Below are 16,193 nucleotides of genomic sequence, written 5' to 3'. Positions count from 1 at the left end.
TAGCCCTGTAGCGTAGACTTATTCATTTGTATAGTGGTTTTGAGATGTCTCATGTCTGCAGGGAAGGCGAACAAACACGTCTCCTCCTGAGGATGTCATTTCCTGCTGTATAGTGTACACAACACGCTGGTAACTGTTGACTGTCACACACAGTCACTGCGTATGAGTTGCTTATTCCAAGTAACCCGACTTGAAGAGAAGGCGGAGTTCGAGTGACAAAAGCCTCCATTAAACGACACGGGGCTCAGTACACCTCACCTTGCGTGGACAAAAGGTATACATTTCACTTTTGATTAATAGAATCCGAGCGGGGAAATCGAATAACTATCCAGAAGACCGAGAAGACGTTTGTTTAAAAACAAATATCCCGTTTCACGTGTGGCAACTCGGCCGAGGTAGGCACTGGAAGACACTTTAAGTTTATTTACCCTGCAAACTTTATTATTTGGGTTAAATTAAGTGTAAAACGTATCCATACATAGGCCGATAAATGTAAACTGTTCTGTGATTAATAAGTCGACGTAATTTAGATGGGCTATTTCTGTTTTTTATTTGCGTCCACATGATTATTGTTGTTCATAATCAAGGCATCTCCTACAGGTGGTGCAAGTGCTCCTTATTTTGATAACGGTCTCTTTCCACTCATTTCCACTGTCTTCTTGCATAACTTGGTTGTGTGTGCAGCTTTTGCATTTTTACCGTGAATTCGATTATTTAGTCTAGTAGCCAGCCCATAGAGCCCCATTGTGAACCCGGACATGTTGATTACAACAATTTTCGTAATCGGCATAATTTGTGACCATACCATTAAAGGACCACTTCACCACTTTTCAACCTATCTTCATATACTAGTCCTCACTAATAAACATGATAAAATGGCTACCATTTTTTTCTACTCGGTCTGTGTCTCATAGGAGGACTGTGGGCAGTTCAGAAACCCGTCCACCAGTGACATCATCGATGGGGAATCCAAGCTATTAGAAACGGCAGGCTTTCTAGTACTGAAAAGTTGCAATGCAAAAATGGAAGCCATCATTCTCATGATAATACAAATCTAAACATTTTTGTAAAAAAATATTGTTTAAAAAAAATCTGCCTAACGATGATGTCACTGGTGGACGGGTTTCTGAACTGCACACAGTCCTGCTATGAGAAGCAGACTGAGTAGAAAAAATGGTGCCATTTTATCATGTTTATTAGTGAGGACCAATTATATGAAGATGGGTTGAAAAGTGGTGAAGTGGTCCTTTAACAACATATAGAAGGCAAAATATTCAAAATTTCATCATGCTTTATGTAAAAACGGCCATTGCCGTCATCACAAATGTGATGATGTCAGCACAATTGGGCAAGTGGGCATGGCCGTTTTTAGCCCAATTAGTGTTTTCTTTTGCAAAACTAATGCTTGGAATGGATTCAGCATCATGAAAACCCCCTAGTTTGACACATCACATGCTACATAAAGAATGATGAAACTTTGAATATTTTGCCTTCTATAGGTTGTTAATGGTATGGTCACATATTATGCCAATTACGAAAATTGCTCAACATATACAAGTTAGCATCCGGCAGTTTCTACATGCTGGGGACCCATACTAAACATTTCTAACATAAAACGTTGGTGTACTCAACATGTCCGGGTTCACATTCTGGCTACTAGACTAATTCTAAAGTTTCTGTTGATGGCGTACGTGTTTGCCACCTGCAGTCAGATAATGTGGATAGCCGCAATTTGCAACTCTAGATTTTTAAAAATAATGGAATGAATCTAGAGTTGCAAACCTCTTTCAATCTGCCAAGCGTTTGTTTCATATAAATCCACCGTAGACTAGACGTGTTATGACTAGTATGAGCTACTTTCTGTCAAGAAATTCTCTGCAGGTGATTCTTTGTGTGTGTTGTAGACTTTGAGTTTGGAAGCACTCGTTTTTATTAACGGGTCGTGCTGCTGCCTCCTGCATTATGTGCAAATGCGAAACGGGTGGTACGCATGGGCCGGGCCGTTCAGTGTCAGTGACTGACGAGCGCTTCCAAACTCCAACACTTAGAAAAAGAATCACCTGCAAAGAATGTTTTGACAGAAAGTAGATCATATTCCTCATAACATGTCTACGGTGGATTTTTGAGTGGTGCGTGCAACCACTCCTATTGACAGCTATGTGTGTGGGTCCATCTGTCCCTGTGTCCGAGCACGAAAATAGCGTTTGTTCACCACAAAGTGTCACTGTTGCACAGCCTAACACACAGACACAGACACACACAGGCCAGGGAGGAGGGCTTGTCTAGTACAGTACAGTACAGTACAGTACAGTACAGTACAGTACCACTCACTTCAGACGGGTCTGATTTTTGAGGGGCGCCCTCCTATACACAGGTTTAATGTTTGTCTTTAGTTCAATGTTTGATTTGTAAACGACATTGACAATGAAGGGAAAATTGTCATATTGTCTCTTTATTGGCGTTTAATGATTGTGTTTGCACCGTTTGTTTTACATCACCTAATCAACATGAGTTAGACTTTAATATATTAGCGCCCCTCACACACAGGTGTGATTTTTATGAAACAAATGCGTGGCAGTTTGAAAGAGGATAATTCAAGCTTGGCCTAGAGCTGCAATGTTGGTGAGTTTAAAGTCGTTTAATACAAGCAGATCGCAAACGCAATTTGGATGAATGGGGAGTTAATGGAGGGTATTGCAACTCTAGATTCATCCCATTAAAAAAATCTAGAGTTGCAAATTGCAGCTAAGTTGGATCATGTCTTAAAAATGGTTCTGTTGTTGGATCCGCAGAGTTTAAGTGATCCATCCTAATTATTAAGAACAAACACTGCTTTTTTTTCATTTTTTTTTCAAGTGTCAACAGTGAAAATGTGTGGGGCTGTTTTATAGGAATATAGACTGGGTTGAGTTTAGAAAGAATTACTGACTTGATTAAACCAAAATAAATGTGTCAGAAAAAGTATAGCCTACTGGTTGGATTGTGTTTGGACATGGGAGTATTTTTTTTTTAAACCTTTTTATTTATTGCTTTTGACAAGATGAGGTACAGTATCATCCAATTCATGTCAAAAGTACTTTTTTCTTTTTCTTCGTTTGTGCTCTTACACTCCCCCCCCCCCCCCCCCACACACCCTTGGTCCAACATACTACGTGCAACATACGACAAAAAACAAAACAAACCATACAATTACAAACAAAAAGACAAGAAAAAAACAAATAATAGTTATGATGTATCTCGCTATCCCTCTTGGCACTTCCTCATGGCACATATAGTATACATATTTTAATTTTTTTTAGAACTTGTCAACCTGTGGAGTTGATGGTTGTCTCCTGTCTTTAGTTCAGTTATATGTTTAATCATAGGGCCCCATACCTGGTCAAATTTTCCTGGTGTTCCCCTCAAGTTAAATTTAATTTTCTCCAAGTTTAGATACATCATGAGGTCTTTAAGCCATATAGATGCTTTAGGTGCCAGTGCTGATTTCCACTCCAATAAAACCCTTTCTTGCTAATAAAGTGACAAAAGCCAGATTTTGTTTTATACCCCTACCAATAGGATGATGACCTGGTATAACCCCAAACAACGCCATCGCTGGGACATGGGAGTATTATATAGCATATTAATACGTTCATTACGTTCAGCAAAACGTGTTTAAGCAAGCACAAGTGTAGCTTAGTGGTTGCGGTGAACCAGAATGAGTCATTTTGAAATTAACAACTCATCCTACAAGATGAAAACTATAGACTACATTCTGAATCAAAATATCTCAAACCCTGTTCACACACCATACAATGTTTGGATATGGTGGTTATTGTCATTACTTGCAATCCAGACATTGTTATCCAGAGCGACTAAACATGTCAAAGCAAGTTAAATGTGAAAGTACCGCAAACATTGTCAGTTATTATAAGTGGCCATGGATTTGAACAAAGATTATGCTATGACATGGCTTTTTCAATGAATTGAGTAAAAAAGGACCCCAATGGAAACAAGCCAATATACCGTAATAGGCTTATTGTACTGTACTTCCCTGTGCTTGCTCCATGCAAAATGTATTCAATCACTCAGTAACCCATGAGATGAAATAAACAACACCATCTGAACTACATAGTCAACAAACTGAAAACCCTTCCATTTGGGTAGATCTAGGTGTTGATAGAATCCAAGAAAGCTCGCCCCAAAACACACTTGCCCCAGGTCAAATATGGCGACCAAAACTATGCCTAAACCTAACCTTATTCATAAATTTAACCTCAGTAAAACTATGCCTAAACCTAACCCTATTCCTAACCTTAACCTCAGCGAGTACAAGTATACAAGAACCGCTGGGGGTGAATATGTTTTGGTTACCATCCTGTAGAGTAGACACTGAGGTTACATTTTAAGTTGCTCCTCCTCAGCCGAGTGAAAACCCAAAGTAATTGATGTTGATGTCTTGAAGGACCCCAATGGAAACAAGTAATAGGCTTTCTTATGTTTAAATCTGCAGACCTTGTATTGAACTGTACATCCCTGTGCTTTGTTCTGCAAACTGCTAATAAAAGTATTCAATCAATCAATTGTGAGAGAGAGGCTCTATCTCCAGCTTGTTTAACAACCTAAACGTACTTCTTTGACTGGGACCCACAGGGGTCTATAATTGGTACATTCTTCACATTTTAACTTGTTTTTACACGTTTAGTCGCTCTGGATAAGAATGTCTGAATGTCCTTTGTTTACACCAAATCATGCCCGACATGCCCATAATAGGGACATTAGGGTTCACGTGATAAAAGTAGGTGAACAGATTAAAAAGTGTTTTATTATAGCAATGTCTATACGGTACAATACAGGTGGAAGACCTGTGTTGCATATAAATATTTTTTATCTCTACATCATCCTGTCTATATGAAGCAAAAATGTAAAAAAAAAAATAGAATCGTCTTTTTTTAATCAACAAAAGAGGAGGGGGGAGGGTAGATTCTGAATGTGATGATTCCCAACACATTGAAAGGTACCTCTTTTGTATCATCAGGTGTTCTGCAGAACAGTATGGGGCACTCCATCTTTTTGTGTCTGGGTGTGCTGGTGGTGTTATGTGGCCACCAGGGGGTGCACTCTGAGCCTCCCAACTATGGTGAAAGAGGCTCTGATTTGGGCTTGCAAGTGTTCCAGCATGTAGCCCGCTCAAAGCCCCTGGAAAATGTTGTGCTCTCACCCCATGGAGTGGCTTCTATCCTGGGCATGCTGCTACCAGGAGCCCATGGAGAAACCCGAAGGCAGGTGCTCACTGCTCTTCGCTATAAGAAGAATGGTAAGGGATTTCTTTTCCTTTTTTTTTATAGTGTTGATGCTAAAATTTGAACAAAGGTGAATACTCATGGCCTTTTGGTTCGAGTGTCCGGCGTCCGCCCTGAGATTGGGAGGCCAGGGTTCAATCCCACGGCCGGGGTCATACAAAAGGGGCACAGGCTGTACATCATGGCTGGGTGATGCACTGTACTTGCGTTGGATACGATTTTGTCCATGGTGTATTGATGTGGTGTCATATTGTCATTGATTATTTTACATGCTCTAATTGGACTTCTTGTGTAAATTAATTAATGCAGGTGTTTAACAAAAATGTAACTCTTGTCTTGAGCGCAACAATGAAACCAAATGTATGGTTTCATTTTACACTGAAGAGTTAAAGATCTATAAGAGTCCATTTGGTTACCTCTAATGAAATTATGGTAACTCCATTTAGCAATAGCTGGGGACCACTTGGAACCCTCTCAAGGACCACTGGTAGCTGGGCCCCAATTCGTCCAAAATCAACAAGATCGTGCACTTGGTGACAAGTTTTAGATTTTTGGTATGGTGTTAGGTATGGTTATAGGTTTTCAAAAACCATCGCAAACGAGTTGGGCTCGCCCCCTAGTGGTCTGTTTGCAATGAATCAAATATTAAAGTATATGGTTAAAAACCAAAATAATTGATAAAATAGATTTTCCAATGGATTCTATTAGTATTGGGTATGCTAAATAACATATTAAGATTTGGGTGAAAATAACTTCTGGAAAGGCATAATTTTCAAGATGGCATTCACGGTGGCCTCGGTAAGCTTAAAATGCCTATAAACTGGGATTTAATACATACAAAATCATCATCATGCCAAATATCTAAAACTTGTGCATAATTGATATGATTTTTTACATACTAAATCCCAGCTGTATAGGCATTTTAAGCTCACGGCAGCCGTCGTGGACGCCATCTTGAAAATGATGCCTTTCCAGAAGTTATTTTTTCCTACATTTTTAGTATGTTATTTAGCATATCCAATACTAATAGAATCCATTGAAAATGTTCTTTTATCCATTATTATGGTTTTTAACCATATACTGGCCCATTTCATATTAGATTCATTGCAAACGGACCACTAGGGGGGCGAGCCCAACTCGTTTGCGATGGTTTTTGAAAACCTTATGCCCATCCCTAACACCATGGCAAAAATCAAGAACTTGTCACCAAGTGCATAATTGTTATGATTTTTTATGTATTAAATCCCAGTTTATAGGCATTTTAAGATCACGGCAGCCATCGTGGACGCCATCTTGAAAATGATGCCTTGTGGTTAGAGTGTCCGCCCTGAAACTGGGAGGTCGGGGGTTCGATCCCCGGCCGGGTCATACCAAAGACTGTAAAAATGGGACCCAATGCCTCCCTGCTTAGCACTCAGCATCAATGGGTTGGATTGGGGGGTCAAATCAACTAATCAAATGATTCCCGAGCGCGGTACGCCTGCAGCTCACCGCTCCTTGGCTGCGGCACACCGCTCCAAGAGATGGGTCAATTGCGGAGAACAAATTTCACTGCGGTAACGTGTGTGACAAATTGTATAATTCTCTAATATAATCCATTGAAATTTTTCTTTTATCCCTTATTATGGTTTTGAACCATATACTGGCCCATTTAATATTAGATTCATTGCAAACGGACCACTAGGGGGCGAGCCCAACTCGTTTGCGATGCTTTTTGAAAACCTTATAACCATACCTAACACCATGCCAAAAATCAAAAACTTGTCACCAAGTGCACGATTATAACTAATTGGGACCCAGCTATGGTGGTCCCCAGACCACTGGTTGAAAACCACTGCGCTACAGAAACATGGCCCTATGGGCCACAAGGTTCTACTGGGAGTTCATCTGGTAAAACAAGGTCTGGACTCTGTACACAAAATGTACAACTTTCTTTGAATGTAAATCAATGTCATGGCTTCAGACCTTGCAGGTGTGCTGGTTGAATGTATTGTTTTAAGCCTCAACTGAACTCCACTGCGTGAGAGCTGATTCCATTGTCCTTTCTTCCTGTTAGGACCTTACAAAATGTTGAAGAAGCTCCACAAAGCAGTGACGGCCAAGTCAAACCAGGACATTGTTACCATCGCTAACGCCATGTTTACCCAGGAGGGCTTCCCCATGGAGCAGGCCTTTGTAGCCACCAACAAGGCCAACTTCCAGTGTGAGAGCAGAAGCCTCGACTTCAAACACACACAGAGGGCAGCAGATGAAATTAACGCCTGGGTCAACAATAAGACCAAAGGTATGTCCTTTTTGTGGCTTTGTGGTCATTTCACTTTTCTTTATGCAGTTGGGTAAACAAAGACAAATTATAAAAAAAATGTAAATACTGGTAATGAGAAAATAAATGAAATCCTCTCGGTTTTAGAATTTCCAGACATTTAAATGTGCAAATTTAAATGTGCAAATTTGCGATATGGGTCCATTGGGAAAGTAAGTTCAGAAAGTATGACCTATTGGTTGCAAAGGCAGACCTATTGTCATTCTCGGACAGAAAACGTTTCCATATTCTCCTTATTTCAAGTTTTAGTTTGACCTACGTCGTCATACTACTACAGTGTCAATTGTCAAACAAAAGTAGCAAAAAATAGCAGATCTACAAGCGTGAGAATGTAGATCCGCTATTGTAACACAGGTCATTTTTTTCTATTTCCTGAAAAGTATGTCGTTTTGGACATACAAGGTTTCTGCCTGACAGCAACAATATCCTCTTTGTTCAGGTCACATCCCCAGCCTCATCAAAGCAGACATGCTGGACCCTGATCTGACCCGTCTGGTAGCAGTCAACTCCATCTACTTCAAAGGCCTTTGGAAGTCCCGCTTCCAGCCTGAAAACACCAAGATGAGGAACTTCAACGGAGGCAACAAGAATGTATACAAGGTTCCCATGATGTCCCAGCTGTCTGTCTTCAACATTGGTGAGTGGCGATTACTTGGCCTCCTGTCGTATAAATAGTATAACAATATGTGAAAAGAAAATAAGCTGCTGTTTTTGGCATTTGCTGCCTAGTTGTCAAGTAGTGCCATATTCATTTCTACGGTGTACTAGGGGGTTGCTAGATGGTGCTAGACAGTTGTTGGTACTAGGTTTGCCAGGTGGTCAGGTGGAGTTCCGCCTTCCCTGTGTCCAACCTGCATTTGAAAGGTCACTGGTTCGAGCCCCTTGCCCTGAGGTAGTTGCGACCATAGGTCGCAGATTACTATGAAAGTCAGTCAGTCAGTCAGTCCGTCCGTCCGTCCGTCACGCCTTGTGACATGCTCCATATATGTCCGTCTCCATATATGAAGATCACGACACTGACCTCATCAAACCCATGGAGAAGACTGGATCATCACCTAGATTTGCATGGAGCCGCCTAGCAACTCTACATCTGACATCAAACCTCAAAACCTTAGATCTCCATATATGGAGCTGACCTGTTCTGACATTCCATATGTTGATCCGCCCCCACGCACCCTTCCTCGTCGATGTCTCCCTTTTGACTGATACCTGTCTATTCAAACTCTAGATGGGCCCGCCCCAAAGTTATTAGCGCAGCCATGCCCGGCAGCCGGCAAAAACTGGAGTTCTCAACAGGCCCGAAAACTAAGGCCCGGCCCTACCTGGGCCCTAACTGGGCTGGCCCGAGTCCCCACCTGGCTTACTAAATGGCACACAATTTACGCCCTACAGTACCTGGCCCGAAAACGTAAAAAACAAAAAAAGAAACGGCGCTCTTCTGAAAGTGGCCGATCTAGTGTTGGTCATTTCTCATAGTTTATCAATTTAATGTAAAAAGGCACTGCAGTGCCTTTTAAAGGCCCCTTGTGTGAGTGCTACCTAAAGCATTTTAAAATTGAGCATAGAGCATCCTTTTTATGGTTTACTACAAATGTAGTGTCCATTTATATGATTGGTGACTTATACAGCGTATACATTACACTGTAGTGATGTACGGTAGTGACTACAGTACATCAGTTGGATAGATTTGACCCTGTGTGAAATGAAATGATATGACTATTCTATATTTAGAATAGTCAAGTCTCGCAGAGTAATAAAATATGTCAGGTCAGGTCAGTGGGCATGGATCTGGTGCTCAGCTCACCCGCCTTTGTAGTTCACTACAGTTTGTCATGAAGTTGCTTTTGGATATTCTGTGCCTTGATATTCTGTGCCTTGATATTCTGTGCCTTGATGCTTGGCTTAATTCCTCAAGTCCTTGTACATATCAGAGGAAAGTGTTAAATAATAATTATTATTTTATGTAAAATATGTCATCTTTTTATTTAAATGTTCAAGGGAGATGACAAAAGAAAAGAGAATGCAAGTATCTAAGGTGCAAAAAAAACCATAACCCACTCAGCTGTGGGTTCATATGGTTGGGTCTTTTGAAAATATTGTTTTGGGTTTTATTTTTATTTTTATGTGGTACTGGGTTTTTATAGCCATTTAATAAACATGACTTAAACACATTTGCCTGTACTCTGGCATCATTGTGGTTTGGTGTTCTTTGTTTGGCCACAGAACTCTATAACCCCTAAGGCAGTATTTTGCAACTAAAACCCACAACAGAAGAGAAATTTGTAATGATTTAAAATGTCAAAGCAGTACTATTAGTCCCTTTCCCACTGGTCTGAAAACCCATGTACACCCACTAACATCTGGCTTTTGGCTATTTGGCTTTTGATGCTATTTAGTGGGAGCGGTTACAATCTGCATTCATTCCCGGGACGGACAAATTACTGCAGTAATAGTATGCACAGGTATTTGACTCCAGCTTCGATAGGCAGCGATGGAAGCATGACACCCAGGTAGACACGGTCAGAGCTATTGACAGAACATTCATAAAATATTCAATGTGAAATCGACTTACAGTTGATTGTGGAATTTGTCTGGGTGCTTAGAGATAAGAGCATGAAGAATGCGGAGGTAACATTTGCCATCGGACAACCATAGTTCCAAATATTGAATCCTAATAATCGTTATCTTTACATAAATACAGAGACCCCAAAATTTCACAAACTTGCCCCTAAAAATAGATGTGTAAACTGGAAAAATAATTTACAAGCCCAGTGTGCAAGTAAAATTACAACCTTCTGTAATATTTTCAATCCAATGTAAAATAAATTCTACTTTTTTTTTTTTGTAATCCGAATCCTCTATTATAACCCTCCATCCCCATGCCTTACAATTAATCAATTTTAATTACTGTAATTGCATGAGAGAGAGACACAGACACAACAAACGTACTTATTTATTTTATCCTAGGAACAAATGTATTGATATGTGTATTGTGTATGCATATTAATGTAACACACCAGTAAAACAACCATAAAGACATATCCGTCTACTGTGGCTGGCTGTCAATTCCCCACATATAAAAAAAAAAGACATATACAGTAGAATGGGCTCTACCGTGTGCCCCGTGCTACATGGCACTTAAACATCTGTTAATTACGCACAAGGCAGCTGGTGTTACCCCTAAACGATATGCGGCAGCCTTATCCGCTGAACATTATGCCGATTCCATTTGCGCCTAGAGGTGTGGCGGAAGGGCATGTAGTTATCTGAACATGAAATTGCTTACATGCCCACACGCATATGGAAAGGCGCCTTGCGGGTCCTCAGACCACCCGCTATCTGTTGTCGTGCATTCTCGGGTGCACATTGGGCACGCAAGGCATGCAAGATCCCAGAGCTGATCTGAAAGACTTGTACTGTATTTTACTAACAATTGATGTGGTAATTCAAAGACTTATTCCATAATCCTATGAAGTAAAATAAAAGTTTACCGCTGTCTTCATTAATCCTTGTTTATGTTTATTTGTAATTTTTTATGTTTCTTATTTTCTCTGTAAATGTTTTTGATGTTTCTTCTATTTGTAATATGTGAAGCACATTGCATTGCACTTGCTGTATGAAATGTGCTATACAAAGTTTTGATTGATTGATTCTATGTTGTTTCTCAGTGCAGCGCATTCACACTTTTCACTTTTGCCCCCTGCTGCCCCAAAATATCTAATCTAACAGCTTTATGAGCTTGTAGATCAGATATGTTTTGGAGCAGCTCTAGCAGATAGAAAATGCAGAACAATCCCTACACTCAAGCATTCTGATGTGTGCTGCACAGTGGCATTTGCTCAAAACCACACACTTCAGTTACATGAATGCATTGCGCAGGAAATTAAGAAAGGATTGCGGCTGCAAAGTCGAACACCGGCACTTCTGAATTAAGTGAATGTGATTGTCATTACAATTTTACTGTAATAACTTAACTATTTCCGTGCCCATGACGTCTTTAACGACTTTTTTCAAAGTGGTTATTTGTGCCCATGACTTTAACGTATTTTTATATTTTTATGCATACAGACTAGCCTCGCATCCATGTACCGTAGGCGGGTGTTTTTTAATTCCGCTATGGTGGGCGATTACATTTTCCCCCTCCATTCACTCCTGTTATAAGCACGATCTTTAGCAGCGTTTTTCTCTGAATCTTTTCTTCATCTTCGCCTGGATTGGCAATTAGGCGATTTTTGTAGCTCAATGAAAAATCTCCAGTTAGCATATTAGCCCTTCTAGCGGCACCGAAGGAGCCCTCGGGTGACACATATATGGCAGATTACGACTTCTGGTCAGCTGCGGTAGTTTAATGGACCGTTCATTTTACTGTCCGTGCGGGCACGATACACCATTTGATATGCGCATGCGAATGCTATCTTCACCATGACCACAGGGAGTCATAACCTTCAATATTTTGTTCTTCTCTCAGGTCTGGCCAGTACTCCACAGGGGCTCAAATACAAAGTGATTGATCTGCCATATCACGGCAACACCATCAGTATGCTGATCGTCCTTCCCTCTGAAGAGGACACGCCGCTCTCTGATGTCATCCCACACATCAGCACGGCCACTGTGCAGAGCTGGACCAAGTTGATGCACCAGAGGAAAGTCCGGTTGCTCATTCCCAGGTAAGATGAACACACACTTTATTTTATTTTGAAAATTTTCTAGAGGATTGTCCCTTGAGTTGCAGCAACTTGTGTGTCAACTAAATCCTCCATTAGAGATCATATTAATGCAAACTAGATTCAACGAACTCAACTCTGAACACATTCTAAATATGCCCCCGAAATATTGTACTGAGCAAATGGACTGTTACCACCTTCAATAATAATAGTCTTTATTGTCTCCACATCATATATTTTCTTTGTCATGGACACTTATACAGAACATTAATAATTCTACTCGAGTTGGAAGCATTAAGACCCATTTTAACTCTCAATGGCTTCCTTTCTGAAAAATAACATTATTGTAAAAAGATTCACGAGTTTAGATATTGCTATTTACAATGAGAAGTGGACGGGAGCTGGTGCCACTTGGACCCGGACGTAATGTAGGACTACAAAATGACGTCGGACTAAAATACAGGATAGTTCATCGTGTCAAAGTGTCCTTGAGCAAGACACTTAACCCTGAACAGCTTCTAAAGTGTGTGTGCATGGATGCATTTAATGAACTTAAACTTAATTTAATAAAGAGCTTTGGAGAAAGCTACTATGTAAATGATAAATACTGCTTCCTGTCAACAACAAAACTGTGACAGTTTAGAATCTGTATCACACAATGATTCTTTAAATAATACTACTCATACTTATTATGGTAGTGCTCCAGTATATTCAGTGCTACATTATTGTGTGTGTGCGTGTGTGCGTGTGTGTGTGTGTGTGTGTGTGTGTGTGTGGTAGATTTACAGCTGAGGCACAGGTGGAACTGGAAGCCCCCCTTGAGGCGCTAGGGATAACAGACATGTTCAATGAGGCCAAAGCTGACTTCAGACACTTGAGTGAGTGACGGGCCTGACGGCATGAATCCAACCTCACATAGCCCGTCTGACCATTAGCTTCATAATAAAAGTATCATTGGTTGTTTACTGCAACGGAAGCCACAAATAACTATGAATCACATCTCACTGTCCAGTGTGAAAAGCTGAATCACTCTGCCGTTCTTTTCCGGCTTCTCCCACTATTGGAATAAACATCTTAGAACACATGAACACACTTTTGTTTTTAAAGCACTTTAGCGACCCCTTGTGGATTAATGTGCTGACAAGTGGAAGTTTACAGCATGGATTCAAAATAAGGTATTTTCTCAGGTGCTGAGCCTGTGTTCGTATCCAAGGCTCTCCAGAAGGCTAAAATTGAGGTGAACGAGGACGGGACAAAAGCATCCGCTGCCACTTGTGAGTACTAATCTAATGTGTTTGGGGGTCGTGATGCTCACTTGTATCCAGGTTTTCATATTGATATTTTATGCATTTTATTTTATGTAATTTTTGTTATATTTGTTATGTCTGCTATTGTGTAGTTTCCAAAAATGTGTTCGTTTTTCTGCATAGCTGCCATTTTGCAGGCGAGGTCTTCTCCACCATGGATCATTGTAGACAGACCTTTCCTCTTCCTCATCCGACACCACCCAACAGGTACCATACATTTCCTGTCCAGGTTTAGTCAACCATGAATTTGCAATACTCAATAACCAGGCCAGCATGAAGTGGCATTTTGGAATATTGCATTCTATATTCACATTATTAGACCATATCATAAGGCAAAGGATGAATGTCACAGGCATAAGCTAGTCGCTTTGTCTTGTCACTTAGAGCAGTGGTTCCCAAACCTTTTAGATTGTGACCCAAAAGAGAAATTAGTTAGTTTGCCCGGGACCCAAACTAGTGAAAATAGCAGATCTACAAGGTCACAACGCAAAGCTTCGGCTCGCTCCATGTTGTGAGCTTGTATATCGGCTATTTTCACTACTTCTTAAAGATTTGTTGTCTAATTTATGGAATTTCTTAGATTTTTCTTTTATTTCTTCATAAAATTAGTGAAACAAAATCATTGAATTGGTTTTAATTAATTAAATGTTTTGCTTTTTGGGGTAATGTTTTTTGAAAATGTTTTGAAATAATAAAGGGACCCATAAAAATGTGTTTGCGACCCGCATGTGGGTCTCGACCCACTGTTTGGGAAACGGTGACTTAGAGCACTTTGAAAAGAAAGTGTTCATCTGCTTTTCTCCATTTATTCCTTCAAAACACCAAATGTCTTTACCAAAACTAGCCGATATACCAGCGATATACCAGTTAACAGAGCAGAGGGGAGACGACAGACAGAGAACCTGTCGCTTTTTAGTTTAGAGGGACATCACTGCCTTTACGAGGCCGACTTTGAAGAGTGGAATTCTCAATAATACATCCCATTCCCGACTGACTTTGTTCATTCATGTCTATAATTTGAACATGTCACGGGCTTATATATGTTCTACCTACCGCGGAGCTCCGACGGTGTGTTTTACCGTTTTCAACTTGTTGTATTAATTAACTTGGCTGAATTTTGGGAAAATAACCCAGCTAAATGGACGAGCGGCCCGGAAAATAATTTTCCATGCATTTTTCCCATAGACGTTTCAAAAAGTATTTATTTAAAGATCTGTAAGCCTCGGACAAAGCCAACTCGGATCGTAACAAATCATGACAATAAACTAACAACAACACAATATTTTGGGCCGAACAAATAATTACAAAGAAGAAAGACAACAAAAAAAGTGTTGTACCCTGCCCTTTTTTTCTTCTAATTTGTTCGGCCCAAAAAAATGTGTTTGTTGCCATGATTTGTCACGATCCGAGTTGGCTTGGCGACTGTCTGAGGCTTATTTTAAATTATTACTTTTTGAAACGTCTATGGGAAAAATGCATGGGAAATTCTCTTCTGGGTCCCTTGTCGTTCTGAAAGGGGGCGGCACTGTGACGCTCTATAGTGCATGGTTATACGCTTTGACTTGTCTCTAGCGTCTCTGTTTTGGGCTTGTCAATATGGGTGAACAGCTTCCAAATTCAGATCTAAAAGCTCACAATGTGAGCTTGTAGATCAACTAATTTCACTATTTTCCATATGATCAAGAGCTTAAGTGGTTAAAATTTCACTATTAAAAATGTACCTTTGACTGTTATGTATACCATTTCAAGTTTATTTGCATTTCAGCTGGATGTTTATTTAAGGAAACTAGGTTTGATGGATGCATTTGTTCTCTGTTCCAGGTACTATTCTGTTCATAGGTCAAATCAATCAGCCTTGAGCCTACAGCAACCTTCATCTGTGTGGGACTTAATGGCACTTGACACACACACACACACACACACACACACACACACACACACACACACACACAGAGAGAGAGAGTTGTTGCCTCATGTACAATGTGGACATGTGATTTCTATGTTAGTCATTGTTTCTGTAATGCAACAGGTTGTATAACGTTTTGCAATGACTACATTTCCAACTGTTTTAAATTCATCTTTTGTATATTTCAATTTTCATGCATTTTTTATAAGACCATGAATGTCAAATATTTGTTTTATCTGAACTCTGAAGATAGTTTTGTTTATTTATCGTGTTGAATTTGGTATGTAGTCCATTTTAGAAATCATTTCAGCTGCACACCATCTAAATAGTCAGTTTAAACTGCCTGGTGCGTGTCTGTCAACAATGTAGCCCTAGAATGTCTCCTGTTGTTACATACAGTATTCTAGGTATATCAACAATGTAGCTTCTTTGAAATGAATGTTCTCTCATTTAGGAAGAGTTATGTTCTGTTGTCAAACTTTACTTTATTAATATTCAATAAAGTGAACAACACCCACACCCATAACAATGTCAGTTTCTTGTGTTTTGAGTTATGTTTCTGTAAAGAAATTCAGCTACAATATGCCTGCCCTGCAATATTCAGATGTTCATATATCTGTGAAATGTAATGTAATAGAATTTTTAAATTTCATATTTGATAAATGAAATTCTAATAATTAGAATTTCATAATAAAAGGAACATTTCTGAAT

At 39.9% G+C, this 16,193-nt stretch overlaps 1 protein-coding gene across 2 annotated transcripts; it reads left to right on the top strand.

Moving 5' to 3' along the window:
- The first annotated feature begins 75 nt into the window (after positions 1-75).
- Positions 76-16,011, top strand: serpine2 (serpin peptidase inhibitor, clade E (nexin, plasminogen activator inhibitor type 1), member 2). 2 transcript variants are annotated; one of them, XM_079514047.1, is made up of 9 exons: positions 76-274; positions 5,018-5,296; positions 7,339-7,566; positions 8,045-8,242; positions 12,074-12,272; positions 13,050-13,147; positions 13,457-13,543; positions 13,700-13,783; positions 15,398-16,011. In XM_079514047.1, the coding sequence occupies exons 2-9, from the start codon at positions 5,035-5,037 to the stop codon at positions 15,433-15,435; spliced, it is 1,194 nt and encodes a 397-aa protein (XP_079370173.1). In that variant the 5' UTR covers positions 76-274; positions 5,018-5,034; the 3' UTR covers positions 15,436-16,011. The 2 variants fall into 2 exon arrangements, with proteins under 2 accessions (XP_079370173.1, XP_079370172.1); XM_079514046.1 differs by having other exon boundaries at positions 76-395.
- Positions 16,012-16,193: the final 182 nt, after the last annotated feature.

This window comes from Electrona antarctica (genome assembly GCF_951216825.1).
Source record: "Electrona antarctica genome assembly, chromosome: 11".
NCBI lineage: Eukaryota > Metazoa > Chordata > Actinopteri > Myctophiformes > Myctophidae > Electrona > Electrona antarctica.
This window is presented reverse-complemented; position numbering and strand designations above follow the sequence as displayed.

Excerpts from the sequence above, each read along its gene's own strand:
- serpine2 (XM_079514047.1), top strand. The coding sequence starts at position 5,035 with ATGGGGCACTCCATCTTTTTGTGTCTGGGTGTGCTGGTGGTGTTATGT. Across the intron at positions 7,567-8,044 it reads GGTCAACAATAAGACCAAAG|GTCACATCCCCAGCCTCATC; the intron begins GTATGTCCTTTT and ends CTCTTTGTTCAG. Across the intron at positions 13,148-13,456 it reads AGCTGACTTCAGACACTTGA|GTGCTGAGCCTGTGTTCGTA; the intron begins GTGAGTGACGGG and ends GTATTTTCTCAG.